Genomic DNA, 15,875 nt, shown 5'->3' on the forward strand with positions numbered 1-15,875 from the left:
CTGGCTTGTGACCCTGACCAATCTCCGCTTGCTCCCCCTGTACCTACCTGCCCTATTGATATTGACCCGGCCTGCCTGACGACGCTTGCTTGTATGTACTGTTATCTGTGGGTGGTTTGGTTTGTTTGCACTGTATTATGTTTTAGTATTGCACTGCGTTTATGTTTGTATTGTTAGTGTTAATAAATTATATTGTTTATAACATATCTGAGGTCTGCGTTTCCCTGCGTCAGTCACACATCTCTGGTCACACCTGGGAGCCCTGACAAGCCCTGCCTGAAATGCTGTCAGCTTTTCCTGATACCACCATATCAGCTCTTCCTGAGACCACCGCATCAGCCCTGCGTGAGTGTATGCTTCCCTTGTGCTATCTGACTGCTTATGAACTGCCTCTTGGATTACAAATTGCTGTGGAGACTTTAACTTTTCCCACCGGGGCTGGATTACAAGTATTTTGGACTCTCTCTCCCTGCACTACTCCACATTGAGTGACTGTTGTCTGTTTTAATAAAGCTTTAAGTGTTTGCCATCTGCCTTGTGTGTTCTGTCCTCCTTATGCTTCCATCACACTTACCCTTGTTTTCTCATATCCAAAAGGATCTGGCATCCTGGGGTGCTTTGGCGTTGCCCTGGTTCGGCCACATCAACACCCTCAAAATGGACACCTTACTGAAATTACTATACATTTCTCAGACTGTACCAATTACTGTCCCTAAGAGTTTCTTCCTCTCCCTACATTCCCTTTCAATTAGATTTGGCGCCAAGGTTTATCATGATTAAAGTATAGGGTGCTTTCATACCCGAAGTCCAGTGGCGGAGTAGGTTTACCGGACTTTGAACTATACTACAGAGCCATACTGCTGGCCCGGATCCTTGACTGGTTTCCCAGGCCCTTCCTTAAAGCCTCTTGTATGATTGAACAAGATTTGTCTCCGGTCGATCTTCAGGCTTTGCCGTGGGGTTATAGTCGAGACCACCGGCGTTTTCTCGGCCTATCCCCATTGACTGTGGCTGTAATGTGATTGTGGTACCAACGGGACATTGTTGCTCTTTTATCGTCTGATCCCTCTCCTTTATCACCCGTTTGACAACCCTGCTCTCCCTCAGGGCTTGGGCTCTTCTGTCATTGGTCCCTTTACACGCACCATATGGCCCGTAGCCCGAGACTTCATCTGCCCTCAATCAGGTCTTCCGCTCCTGCGGGGCGGATCTCGGGATTGGTTGACCACTTTACACTTATCCACATTTTGCAAACTCCTACACTCTTCTTCCGACATTCATCGTCCGCTTACTGAGTTTGAGCGGCTATGCTCCCCCTTTAATCTGCCTAGACATGCCCTAACCTCCTTATATAAAGGTCTACACAATGCTCTTTATTCCGATCTCCCTCCCTACACCAAGGCGTGGGCGCGAGATCTCGATAAAGACATCTTGGCGGCTGACTGGTCCACGTCATTCTATTTCACCTCTATTTCTTGTTATTCACAAGAAAATAACTTTAACCATTTGCCCCCCGCCCTATGGCCGAATGGCGGCCGGCAAATGTCATCAGCGTTCTGGGTGGACGCCATATGGCGTCATCCCGCACAGGCGCAGATTGCACTCCTGCAGAGCCACGCAGCGGCACAATCTGTCACCGGCCATGTACCTCAGACACAGCTGATGACAGATCTGAGTATCGGACCCCATTACCGATACCATGTGACCTGCTGTGACCAATCACAGCAGGTCACATGACAGTTTTATACAATGGGTGGCTTCATTCATGCCATCCATTGTATACTAGTGTCTAGCTGTGAATGGTCACAGCTAATCACATGCACATGTCATGTGATTAGCTGTGGCCAAATCACAGCTAAGCACAAAAAAAAAACCTGACTGAAATCAATGTCATTCAGGTAAATGCTTGCTTATAGCAAAGTAATTCTTTGCTATAAGCAAATTGTGTAAAAAAAAAAAAAAAATACTGATCACTTCACATAGTGAAATATGAAAATTTAAAAAAAAATAAATAAAAAAAAAATATATTTTTTTTTTCATACTGTCACCAGTCAGTGTCTCTGATCACCGCCATGCCAGTTATATGATGAGGCTGTACTGCACTGGTGACAGTATGTAAAAAAAAATAGTGAAACTAATTTTTTTAATTTTCTGAAAAATGACAAAAAAAATACAACTTCAAAGAACTCGCTATGCCTCTTATGAAGTACGTCAGACTGTCTACTCTGCAAAAAGGGGTCATTTGGGGGATATCTTTACTGTCCTGACATTTGGGGATATCTGTACCGTCCTGACATTTGGGGGATATCTGTACCGTCCTGACATTTGGGGGATATCTGTACCGTCCTGACATTTGGGGGATATCTGTACCGTTCTGAAATTTGGGGGATATCTGTACCGTCCTGACATTTGGGGGATATCTGTACCGTCCTGACATTTGGGGGATATCTGTACCGTCCTGACATTTGGGGGATATCTGTACCGTCCTGACATTTGGGGGATATTTGTACCGTCCTGACATTTGGGGGATATCTGTACCGTCCTGACATTTGGGGGATATCTGTACCGTCCTGACATTTGGGGGATATCTGTACCGTCCTGACATTTGGGGGATATCTGTACTGTCCTGACATTTGGGGGATACCTGTACCGTCCTGACATTTGGGGGATATCTGTACTGTCCTGACATTTGGGGGATACCTGTACCGTCCTGACATTTGGGGGATATCTGTACCGTTCTGAAATTTGGGGGATATCTGTACCGTCCTGACATTTGGGGGATATCTGTACTGTTCTGACATTTGGGGGATATCTGTACCGTCCTGACATTTGGGGGATACCTGTACCGTCCTGACATTTGGGGGATACCTGTACCGTTCTGACATTTGGGGGATATCTGTACCGTTCTGACATTTGGGGGATATCTGTACCGTCCTGACATTTGGGGGATATCTGTACTGTACTGTTCTGACATTTGGGGGATATCTGTACCGTCCTGACATTTGGGGGATATCTGTACTGTCCTGACATTTGGGGGATACCTGTACTGTCCTGACATTTGGGGGATATCTGTACCGTTCTGACATATGGGGGATATCTGTACCGTTCTGACATTTGGGGGATATCTGAACTGTTCTGACATTTGGGGATATCTGTACTGTTCTGACATTTGGGGGATATCTGTACCGTCCTGACATTTGGGGGATATCTGTACCGTCCTGACATTTGGGGGATATCTGTACCGTCCTGACATTTGGGGGATATCTGTACCGTCCTGACATTTGGGGGATACCTGTACTGTCCTGACATTTGGGGGATATCTGTACCGTTCTGACATATGGGGGATATCTGTACCGTTCTGACATTTGGGGGATATCTGTACTGTTCTGACATTTGGGGGATATCTGTACCGTCCTGACATTTGGGGGATATCTGTACCGTCCTGACATTTGGGGGATATCTGTACCGTCCTGACATTTGGGGGATATCTGTACTGTTCTGACATTCTTGGACCTCAAGAAATTAGATTGGCTGTCAGTACTTCAGGATTGATCAATATTTGATATATACCATAGTTTGTGAACTCTATAACTTTCCTACAAACTATAAAATACATCCTAATTTGGGTTATTTTCACCAAAGACATGTAGCAGAATACATCTCGGCCTAAATTTATGAAGAACAATTATTTATTTGCAAACTTTTATAACAGAAACAAAGAAAAACGTGTGTTTTTTTCAAAATGTTTTGATTTTTTTGTTAATTTAGCAAAAAATAAAAACCCCAGCGGAGATTAAATACCACCAAAAGAAAGCTCTAGTTGTGTGAAGAAAATGATACAATTTTAGTTTGGGTACAGTGTTGTATGACCGCGCAATTGTCATTCAAAGTGTGAGAGCGCTGAAACGTGAAAACTGGCCTGGGCAGGAAGGTGTAAAATTGCCCGGTATGGAAATGGTTAAGCCCCTTTCTCGATGGTACAGAGACCCCGTCTCTTTACACAGAATAGTTCCTTGTACATCCAATCTATGCTGGGGCTGTACCAAAGCTCCATATCTGGTGGGACTGCGACCTAATACAACCCTTCTGGTGACAGGTCTTTGCTCTATATGACAAGATTTATGGTGAGTCCTTGACCCCCTCGCCGGAAATTGCTCTCCTCTCTATCTTACCGGGTTCACTGGCTGTGCAGAAGAAATATTTGCTGTGTTACTTTCTATCCGCGACCTGCCAATTGATACCTCTCTTTTGGAAATCGGCTACTCCCCCGCCTCTCCCCCTGTGGGTCTCGGTACTTAATGATACCATGTGTATGGAGGAAATGCTGGCATTTGCTAATGATACGATAAACACAAGTTGTTGTGGTCAGTCTGGCCCCATTTCTCCGAGACTTGTGTACCCCTGTTGTGCTTTAATGGAGTCGTGCCCCACTCCCCCTGGTGTGTTCCTCGGTGAGGCTCTGTAGTCCATGCTGGGGTACAACCAGTGGGATCACCCTGCTGGGATACCGATGGATGGTCACCTTGTCTGCACTTGTCACCATGCCTGTCTCCTGACTCTCTCCCTTTACTTTCCTCTCTTCCTTCAATATCTTTCCATCTGATGTCTCCATTCTCCTTCCCTCCCCCCCTTTTCTCCCTTGCTCTCTGATTGGGTATATTTTCTAGGCTTTATGGTATGATTTTGTTATTGTTGAATATCACCTGTTTGGCGACACCTCTTTTGTAGCTCTGGTTGGATACGTATTTCTCCATCCCCATGAATCATACTACTACCTATATTGTGCTTTATTCTTGCCCATTTTATTGTTGATATTCTTATAATTTTCCTGTTATGTAATGTTTGATTTGATCCAAAATCTAAAAAAGACAAATTTGCCTTTAAAGTATATAGTGCAGGGGTCAGGAGTATGTAATGTACAACATAGAGTATATAGTGCAGGGGTCAGGAGTATGTAATGTACAACATAGAGTATATAGTGCAGGGGTCAGGAGTATGTAATGTACAACATAGAGTATATAGTGCGGGGAGGGTCAGGAGTATGTAATGTACAACATAAAGTATATAGTGCAGGGGTCAGGAGTATGGAATGTACAACAGAGTATATAGAGCAGGAGTATGTAATGTACAACATAGAATATATAGTGCAGGAGTCAGGAGTATGGAATGTACAACATAGAGTATATAGTGCAGGGGTCAGGAGGATGTAACGTACAACATAGAGTATATAGTGCAGGGGTCAGGAGTATGTAATGTACAACATAGAGTATATAGTGCAGGGGTCAGGAGAAGGTAATGTACAACATAGAGTATATATTGCAAGGGATCAGGAGTATGTAATGTATAACATAAAGTATACAGTGCGGGGGGGTCAGGAGTATGTAATGTACAACAAAGTATATAGTGCAGAGCTCAGGAGTTGTCATGTACAACACAGAATATATAGTGCAGGGGTCAGGAGGATGTAATGTACAATATGGGGTATATAGTGCAGGGGTCAGGACTATGTAATGTACAACATAGAGTATATAGTGCTGGGGTCAGGAGTATGTAATGTACAACATAGAGTATATAGTGCAGGGGTCAGGAGTATGTAATGTACAACATAGAGTATATAGTGCAGGGGTCAGGAGTATGTAATGTACAACATAGAGTATATAGTGCAGGGGTCAGGAGTATGTAATGTACAAGAGTATATAGTGCAGGGGTCAGGAGTATCTAATGTACAACATAGAGTATATAGTGCAGGGGTCAGGAGAATGTAATGTACAACATAGAGTATATAGTGCAGGGGTCAGGAGTATGTAATATACAAGTTATATAGTATAAGGGTCAGGACTCACAGTATTAGTATTCTGTAATCAGTGGAAGCTTAAATGTTTACTGTAGACAACATGTAGAGGTGAGCTGGGATTAAACCATCATGAAACAGGTTAGATTGGAGGTGAGCAAATCCTTGGACAGAGGGGTGGCAGTGGATGTGGCATACTTGGACAGAGGGGTGGCAATGGACGTGGTATACTTGGACAGAGGGGTGGCGGTGGACGTGGTATACTTGGACAGAGGGGTGGCGGTGGACACGGTATACTTGGACAGAGGGGTGGAGGTGGACGTGGTAAACTTGGACAGAGGGGTGGCGGTGGACGTGGTATACTTGGACAGAGGGGTGGCGGTGGACGTGGTATACTTGCACAGAGGGGTGGCGGTGGACGTGGTATACTTGCACAGAGGGGTGGCGGTGGACGTGGTATACTTGCACAGAGGGGTGGCGGTGGACGTGGTATACTAGGACAGAGGGGTGGCGGTGGACGTGGTATACTTGGACAGAGGGGTGGCGGTGGATGTGGTATACTTGGACAGAGGGGTGGCGGTGGATGTGGTATACTTGGGATACCCCAAGGTTCAGTGTTGGGACCCCGACTTATTAATATATTTATAAACAATATTGGGTCTGATATTAAAAATCTCAAGGGGGATATGCTCTTCATGTATAATACATAAGGGGGGATATGATCTCCATGTATAATACATAAGGGGGATATGATCTCCATGTATAATACATAAGGGGGGATATGATCTCCATGTATATTACATAAGGGGGGGATATGATCTCCATGTATAATACATAAGGGGGGATATGATCTCCATGTATAATACATGAGGGGGGATATGATCTCCATGTATAATACATAAGGGGGGATATGATCTCCATGTATAATACATAAGGGGGGGGGATTGGATCTCCATGTATAATACATAAGGGGGGATATGATCTCCATGTATAATACATAAGGGGGATATGATCTCCATGTATAATACATAAGGGGGGATATGATCTCCATGTATAATACATAAGGGGGGGATATGATCTCCATGTATAATACATAAGGGGGGATATGATCTCCATGTATAATACATAAGGGGGGATATGATCTCCATGTATAATACATAAGGGGGGATATGATCTCCATGTATAATACATAAGGGGGGGGGGGATTGGATCTCCATGTATAATACATAAGGGGGGATATGATCTCCATGTATAATACATAAGGGGGGGGGATTGGATCTCCATGTATAATACATAAGGGGGGGATATGATCACCATGTATAATACATAAGGGGGGATATGATCACCATGTATAATACATAAGGGGGGATATGATCTCCATGTATAATACATAAGGGGGATATGATCTCCATGTATAATACATAAGGGGGGATATGATCTCCATGTATAATACATAAGGGGGGGTATGATCTCCATGTATAATACATAAGGGGGGGTATGATCTCCATGTATAATACATAAGGGGGATATGATCTCCATGTATAATACATAAGGGGGGATATGATCTCCATGTATAATACATAAGGGGGATATGATCTCCATGTATAATACATAAGGGGGATATGATCTCCATGTATAATACATAAGGGGGGATATGATCTCCATGTATAATACATAAGGAGGATATGATCTCCATGTATAATACATAAGGGGGGATATGATCTCCATGTATAATACATAAGGGGGGATATGAACACCATGTATAATACATAAGGGGGGATATGATCTCCATGTATAATACATAAGGGGGGATATGATCTCCATGTATAATACATAAGGGGGGATATGATCTCCATGTATAATACATAAGGGGGGATATGATCTTCATATATAATACATAAGGGGGGATATGATCTCCATGTATAATACATAAGGGGGGATATGATCTCCATGTATAATACATAAGGGGGGATATGATCTCCATGTATAATACATAAAGGGGGGATATGATCTCCATGTATAATACATAAGGGGGGGATATGATCTCCATGTATAATACATAAGGGGGGGATATGATCTCCATGTATAATACATAAGGGGGGATATGATCTCCATGTATAATACATAAGGGGGGGATATGATCTCCATGTATAATACATAAGGGGGGATAAGGGGGGATTGCTGTAGGAAAGTCCTGGATTCTTTTGTCTGCAGCACAGAGAAGGAAGATTATCCGAGAGAAATACAGGAATACAGGACGGGGAACACAGCTCAGGAAAGTGACCAGGGGATTACAGGCTGATATCACCCAGTCCCCGCCCTACTCTGGACCAATCAGTGAGCAGTATGGGTGGAGGAATGGATTTAGTGTTCATGACCCACCTGTGCTGATCTCTGTAGGAGTGTCCTCCTCTATAAATGTCCCCGTTATTCCATCCTCCTCCATAGACTGCTGATCATCCCTCACATACGCCTCTTCTTCTTCTGCTTTCACCTCAAATTCTATATCGATTGGATCTCCACTCTAAATCAAGGAAATGAGAGAAAATATCATCTGTAAAATGTAAGGTCACATACACTTCCACATATCATCTCCACAAGTCCATGTTCTAGATTCTCCATCCCACCAACCTTGTAATAGTGAGGGATGGTGTGACCTTCCTGTGTGGAATCCCGGGAATACAGAGGACGGGGACATCTCTCTGGTGGGTTCCCATGACTGGATCCATCTGTAGGAAACACACACACTGACTGAATCCATTGTTTCTATGTGTTTATCAGATGATGGGGGATCTAGGTGGATCCTCCGTACTGCTCTCTCCTTTACAATAAAGTCTCCTCTTACCCGGTGATGTGAGGGGCGGCTGATTGTCCATCATGACGTCCTTGTAGAGATCCTTGTGTCCTTCTAAATACTCCCACTCCTCCATGGAGAAATAGACAGTGACACCCTGACACCTTATAGGAACCTGACACACACAATGATACAGTCACCATCCAGACACATCCCTTGTCTGTTACTGGAGAATGTCCCAGAATTCCCGGCACCGCTCACCTCTCCTGTCAGCAGCTCCATCATCTTCTTGGTGACTTCTAGAATCTTCTGTGTCTTCTGTCTTGTAGGGATCAGGGATGGAGGTGGGGGGATGGTGATGGGATTCTGGATTCTCGAGGATCTTGTGGTCATACGATGAGATCTCCTTCTGGTGTCATTGTCGGTAGATTTCTTCATGACTCCTGTACAGTTCTGTGTGATACAAAGATAAATCTCACTCTCCCATAATCCCTCACTTCTATGGTCAGCTCTAGATTTATTCTCCAGGGATTGGCCACAATGTGCCGACTCAGCAAAGGACAGACATCTCCATCCAATGATATGATGACAATGGGGTCAGATTTATAGCTCCTTCTAGAAGTCATATAATAGAGTCACTAATGGTTTACTAGTAAGGCTCACTGACCCACCAGGAAATGTCACCCATGGATTTAGTGGTCAGTGGGCGTGGCATGCTGGTAATCATGGGTCTCCCTGATTGGACGAAGGCTGAGATTGTTCTCTTCTATAACCAATGCCGCCATCTTGTGCTATAACCAAATCTCATAGAGTCCGGACACTTTATGTATTCATAGTACTTGTGTGGATGTCGTTATTGATTACAGAACATCAGAAGACTTCAAGTGACTCTGAATCCCTCCCAGTGTACAGCCGAGTCAGATTTAACCCCTTCATTACACTCACCTCTCCAGTCAGCAGGCTGAGGATCTCCAGGGTGAGCTTCAATATCGTCTCATTCCGGGGAAATTCCTTCCTTACAATCTTCACAAAACCCAAAGTCTGCTGATTGTCCATCATGACGTCCTTGTAGAGATCCTTGTGTCCTTCTAAATACTCCCACTCCTCCATGGAGAAATAGACAGTGACACCCTGACACCTTATAGGAACCTGACACACACAATGATACAGTCACCATCCAGATACATCCCTTGTCTGTTACTGGAGAATGTCCCAGAATTCCCGGCACCGCTCACCTCTCCTGTCAGCTGATGGACCATCATGGTGGTCAGTTCCAGAATCTTCTGCTCTTTCTCCCTCTCAGGTATCAGAGAATGAGATGGAGGCACCATGGTGAGGCTCTGGGTTCTGCTCCATCCTCCTGAGATTGGCTCCCCACTAGACTTCTTCTTTACAACATAATCCTACAGATCAGGAGACAAATAAAACAATATCAACCACCTGACATCATCTAAATGTGTGCAAAAATAAAATGGTCTATTGACCAGAATAGACAAGAGTGATGTCATGTGACCTCCCAGAATCCTCCTCGCCTCTCCGGTCAGGTCTGTGTTTTATTAATAGAGATGAGAGTGACGTCATGTGACCTCCCAGAATCCTCCTCACCTCTCCGGTCAGGTCTGTGTTTTATTAATAGAGATGAGAGTGACGTCATGTGACCTCCCAGAATCCTTACCTCTCCAGTCAGGTCTGTGTTTTATTAATAGAGATAAGAGTGATGTCATGTGACCTCCCAGAATCCTCCTCACCTCTCCGGTCAGGTCTGTGTTTTATTAATAGAGATGAGAATGATGTCATGTGACCTCCCAGAATCCTCCTCACCTCTCCGGTCAGGTCTGTGTCTTATTAATAGAGATGAGAGTGATGTCATGTGACCTCCCAGAATCCTCCTCACCTCTCCGGTCAGGTCTGTGTTTTATTAATAGAGATAAGAGTGATGTCATGTGACCTCCCAGAATCCTCCTCACCTCTAAGGTCAGGTCTGTGTTTTTTTAATAGAGAAGAGTGATGTCATGTGACCTCCCAGAATCCTCCTCACCTCTCCGGTCAGGTCTGTGTTTTATTCATAGAGATAAAAGTGATGTCATGTTACCTCCCAGAATCCTCCTCACCTCTCTGGTCAGGTCTGTGTTTTATTAATAGAGATAAGAGTGATGTCATGTGACCTCCCAGAATCCTCCTCACCTCTCCAGTCAGGTCTGTGTTTTATTAATAGAGATGAGAGTGATGTCATGTGACCTCCCAGAATCCTCCTCACCTCTCCGGTCAGCAGGTAGATGATCTCCAGAGTGAGGTTGAGTATCTTCTCAGTCATGTGACTCCGGTCCTCCTCCATCCTCATTGGTGCCATCATGTGATCTATACAGGTCTCCTTGTAGACGGATAACTTTGGGAAATGAAAGTAAGAATGATTTGGATGGTATTGGTCACACAATAATAGGATGTGGATGTGAGGGGGGAATAGGAGGGTTGCTGGACATTGAAGAACTACTCCCCCCATGGGAAGACATTTAGTTTGGACTGTTTAGTGTTTACTACAATTTTGAGGTCCGGGGCCCTTTTCTCTGTTGGGTTTGTTTGGTCTCTGAACTGGTTTTGATGAGTTTTAGATCTGCAGACAAGGAATGATAAATCTGATCCTTCCTATGACTAGTTTGCTCTGAGGCAGTGCTGTGAGGTCAATGTTGGCTCATCATGCAGGGATGGTCACTTTACATCGCCCGACGCCCGGGACATGTAGTTCTGGGGGCCGGGCAAGTATTGTTTTTATTCTTTATCCCTGCTGAGGGCAAGCCACAGGGCTCTCCTTTCAGGTGCCAGCCTCTGCCACCCCGTGTGTGTGATCCTCTCCTGTACCTACTATGCTTCCCCGGCTCTGCTTGCCCATCTGTGGGCCCGGGTCAGCGGGTGTCGGAGGGTAGAGGGGATGGAGGAGAGCGATCATGTTCACTCCCTTCTTGTCCTGACCCAGAAGTGATGTTATGACAGATTTCCCGACCATCGAGGACGGCAAAGAATGTAATGCGGTGCGATGTGCTCTACATTACATCCAATGGAGTACAGGGGAGACATTGGGGGTCTTTTAGACCCTGGATGTCTCAATAAATTGAACCTCTCATCAAAAGTCATCACATAGAGGACTTTGTCCCCTTAAGTAAATTTTTTTTTTAATTGTAAAGAATTAAAGTTACACCCAAGTACATAACTCCTCCCTTTAAAAAATGTTGAGGCCCCCCACCCCCACATATATGCACGCCCAAATGTAAGAGCACACGCTGGAGGGCCTACACGTGATAACATTGATTGTGATACACGTTACATATCGCCGGTCACACCAGAATGAGAGGATAATTCTAGGAGCAGACCTCCTCCGTACTCTATACTGATGACCTAGAAGGGGCTATAAATGTGTCCCCTATAGATAATACCGGGACTAAAGGTTGTCACCATTTCAGCACACACAACTTAAGGTTTGACATGTTGGATATCTATTTACTCGCTGCAACCTCGGCTTTTATATTTTTACACATAAATGGGTCATTTATTGCTTTTTTGTGCCCTGAAATTAACTTAAGTATATTTTTTACTGAAATTTGGCATTTCCTAGACTTTGTGATAATATTTTGTGACATAAAAAATTAGAACTGCCGCTATTTTATTCTCTAAAGTCTGTACTTTCAGAAAATCGATATTTTGGGGGTTTTGTGTCATCTTCAGGATAAAATGATTTTTTTAATGTGTGCAAAAAATGGCTCTGGGAGTGAAAGGGAGAAAGGATAAGCTGGACACTCCCCTTTCCTGAGGAGCAGCCAATCGGTTCTCATTACACTGCAAGGTCTCTCCCCTCCCTGCTAGTCCCGGGTGCAGTGCTGGAGACAGGCGGGGGAGGGGAGGAGGAGATAAACAGAGCAATGTTACACATATTACACATTTAAGTTGCTATAAAGCTCCTTTCATTTTTTAATGCCCCCAACATTCCTAAAAGAGCCTCAGATTTATATACATTTGTTGTAAATAGGAAATAACATCTTATTACCTCCTCTGCTGCCACTTCCACCAACGTCTCCTCTATACTTCTTCCCGCCTCACCTCTCATCTGGAACTTCCTGTCTGTACCTGACATCACATCCTGTCAGTACCTGACATCACTTCCTGTCTGCATTCCAGAGAGACTTCCTGTCTGGGTAGAAGTGAGATCCCCACCTTGTGGAGCTCAGAGGAACTGCAGCCCCGAGATCCAACCCATAATCCCCATTCCCGTATATTATGTACCTTACAGGGATACTATAGGAGATTAAACATTACTGAATAAAGGAAGAAGAAATAAATGTAACTCTTATATAACCAACTGTTCAACAAACATCTCTTATTACATATATTATTTTTACAGTATTTATAAAGCACCAATAGATCGCTCAGCGCTGTACATTACAAAGGGGGACAGAACATGTGACAGTACAATACCAATACAATGCAAAACATGAGGGGTTTGAGGGCCCTGCTCTTTCGCGCTTACAATCTAGGAGGGAGGGGATGGAGGTACAGGAGGAGATCGCTGTGGGGGATGGAGTGGTAGGAAGAGCGGAGGAGATCGGCAAGTTAGCAGGGGGTGGGGTAGGCTTCCCTGAAGAGGTGGGTTTTCAGGGTGCGCCTAAAGGAGAGGAGAGTAGGTGATAGTCTGATGGGTTGGGGTAGGGAGTTCCAGAGGATGGGTGACACCCTGGAGAAGTCCTGGAGGCGGGCATGGGAGGAGGAGACCAGGGAACTAGAGAGAAGAAGGTCTTGTGAGGAGCGGAGTGTGCGTGCTGGGCGGTACTTGGATATTAGGTCGGTGATGTAGTTCGGGGCAGTATGGTGGACAGCTTTGTACATCAGTGTTAGGATTTTGAATTTGATACGTTGCGCAATCGGAAGCCAGTGGAGGGATTGGCAGAGGAGGGTGGCGGAAACAGAGCGGTTGGAAAGGTGAATGAGTCTGGCAAACGTGTTCAGGATCGACTGAAGCGGGCATAGCCAGCAGTGAGGCAGACCAGTGAGGAGGGAGTTGCGGTAGTCGAGTCGTGATATGATGAGGGAGTGGATGAGCTGTTTAGTGGTTTCTGGGGTTAGGAACGTGCAAATTTTGGCGAGGTGGAGTCTGCATGAGTTACTTAATGATTGGACTTGGGGCTGGAAGAAAAGGTTGGAGTCCAGAATGACACCAACTACTCTGGCCTGCGGGGCGGGTTTGATGGTGGCGTTGTTGGATGTGATGGAGAAGTCAATGGGGGGTGGTGTCCAGGCTGGGGGGAAGACAAGAAACTCGGTTTTGGAGAGGTTCAGTTTAAGGAAGTGGAGCGACATCCAATCTGATATGTCGCTCAGTAGGTGTGTGATTCGGGCAGAGACCGAGGGGGTGAGGTGGGGGGTTGAGAGATAGATTTGTGTGTCGTCGGCATAGAGGTGGTAGTTGAAGCCGTGAGAGTGTATGAGTTGGCCAATGGAGGAGGTGTAGATGGAGAAGAGAAGGGGCCCGAGGACAGAGCCTTGAGGGACCCCAACAGAGAGGGGGAGAGAGTGGGAGGTGGTAGCATTATAGGTAACACTGAAAGAGCGTTGTGACAGGTAGGATGAGAGCCAGGAGAGAGCAGAATCTCTGAGGCTGAGGGAGTGTAGTTTTTTGAGGAGGAAGGGGGGTGGTCGACTGTGTCGAAGGCCGCAGAGAGGTCAAGGAGTAGGAGCACTTAATAGTGGCCATTAGCTTTGGCGGTTAGCAGGTCGTTGGAGAGTTTGAGTAAGGAGGTTTCGGTGGAGTGTAGGGGACGGAAGCCGGACTGTAGGGGATCGAGGAGGTTGTTGTCATTGGGGTGAGAGCTTAGGCGGGTGTAGACTAGGTGCTGAAGGAGTTTGGATGTGAATGGGAGCAGGGAGATGGGTCTGAGGTTGTTCGGGTCATTGGGGTCCAGGGAGGGCTTTTTAAGTATGGGGGTGATGTGTGCATGCTTCAGAGGGGAGGGGAATGTGCCGGAGGAGAGGGAGAGATTAAAGATGTGGGTGAGGGAGCGTAGGATGGAGGGGGAGGGAGGTCGTAGGAGTTGTGAGGGGATAGGGTTGAGGGGGCAGGTGGTGAGGTGGGCATCAGAGAGGACCTTGGAGACTTGCTCGATGGTAGTAAGGTCGAAGGTGTGGAGTGTTGAGGGGGCTTCAATATGAGGAATGTTGGGTGGGGTGGAAGTGGAGGTCAGAGCAGTGGTGGGGCTGTGGAAGAGGGGTGATGAGGGGGTAGCTGTGTGAGAGGGGACGGGGTTGGAGGGAGTTTGAGCAGTGATGAAGTCCCTGTGGGTTGTGTCGAGGGAGAGGGGTGATGAGGGGGTAGCTCATATAGAAAAGTTTTACAAACACAAAACACAAAATACAAATGTATAGCTAATGAGACACATCCCACCAAACCTGATCCTTCCAGGGAAGAAAATGCAAAAATACATCCTAAAGTATAAAAATATATATCAATCCACTCATAATGAACATCATCTTCTGGAAGTGTCTGCAAATCCATCCATTTCATACACATTTAATTTTTCATTTTCTCAGCAGATCTCCTGCAGCTTATTAGCTCCCATTTCCCTTTCTATGTCTCAGCGGATCTCCTGCATCCTATTAGTACCCATTTCCAATTTCATTCTAAAGTCAATAACCTCCAATAGGTACAGGTAGCATCCTAGCAACTGACAGATTAATATTCAGAATTATATTCCAAATGCAAAGATACCAAACATGGCAAACCCTTGTCACCCAGGAGGGAAGAGACTGCTTCTTCTGTCTTGTAGGCACTAACATAGTGATGTAAGGTCTTGTGTGACTCATATTAAAATGATCTATACGAATATATACTTCATATTAATGTGCCCAGTTCCTGCTGAAGTTTATGAATTGTATGAAAAATGACTTGTGGAATGTACGTTTTATAGCACGCTCTATCTCTTATATCCTAACAGGTCATGACTGAGTTATTGTTTTGTGATCAAGCAGAGGAAAGTGGTTTTCCAGCAGACCCCCTGGAACCAGACTAATTAATGGTTTACAGCCCTGGAGATGATCTATCTGTGTTTTATTTATGATAAGAGATCCTGTTGACCTCCGTTCAACATACAGCTATGCATTCCATGGAAAAAGGGAGGACAGGAGAGAATATGGCTGAGAACGAACAAGATGGCTGTCATGTACAACATCCGTGTCTCTATTGCACACAATCATCACAGAAGGAGGTCCTGATTTCTCTATATAAATCTATTTTTCACTAGAGGGGTCCAC

General features: G+C 45.1%; 1 protein-coding gene across 1 annotated transcript; it reads right to left on the reverse strand.

The window, feature by feature from the left end:
* Window positions 1–897: 897 nt before the first annotated feature.
* Window positions 898–9,983, reverse strand: LOC149441628 (uncharacterized). Its single transcript, XM_089657119.1, has 4 exons — window positions 9,821–9,983; window positions 9,531–9,734; window positions 8,786–9,038; window positions 898–1,133 (listed from the first exon to the last, which is right to left on the reverse strand). Exons 1-4 carry the CDS (start codon window positions 9,914–9,916, stop codon window positions 898–900), a joined length of 789 nt encoding a protein of 262 aa, XP_089513245.1. The 5' UTR covers window positions 9,917–9,983.
* Window positions 9,984–15,875: the final 5,892 nt, after the last annotated feature.

Source organism: Staurois parvus, unplaced genomic scaffold, assembly GCF_062004578.1.
Source record: "Staurois parvus isolate SC_StPar_1 unplaced genomic scaffold, SC_StPar_1.0 ptg000965l, whole genome shotgun sequence".
Lineage (NCBI taxonomy): Eukaryota > Metazoa > Chordata > Amphibia > Anura > Ranidae > Staurois > Staurois parvus.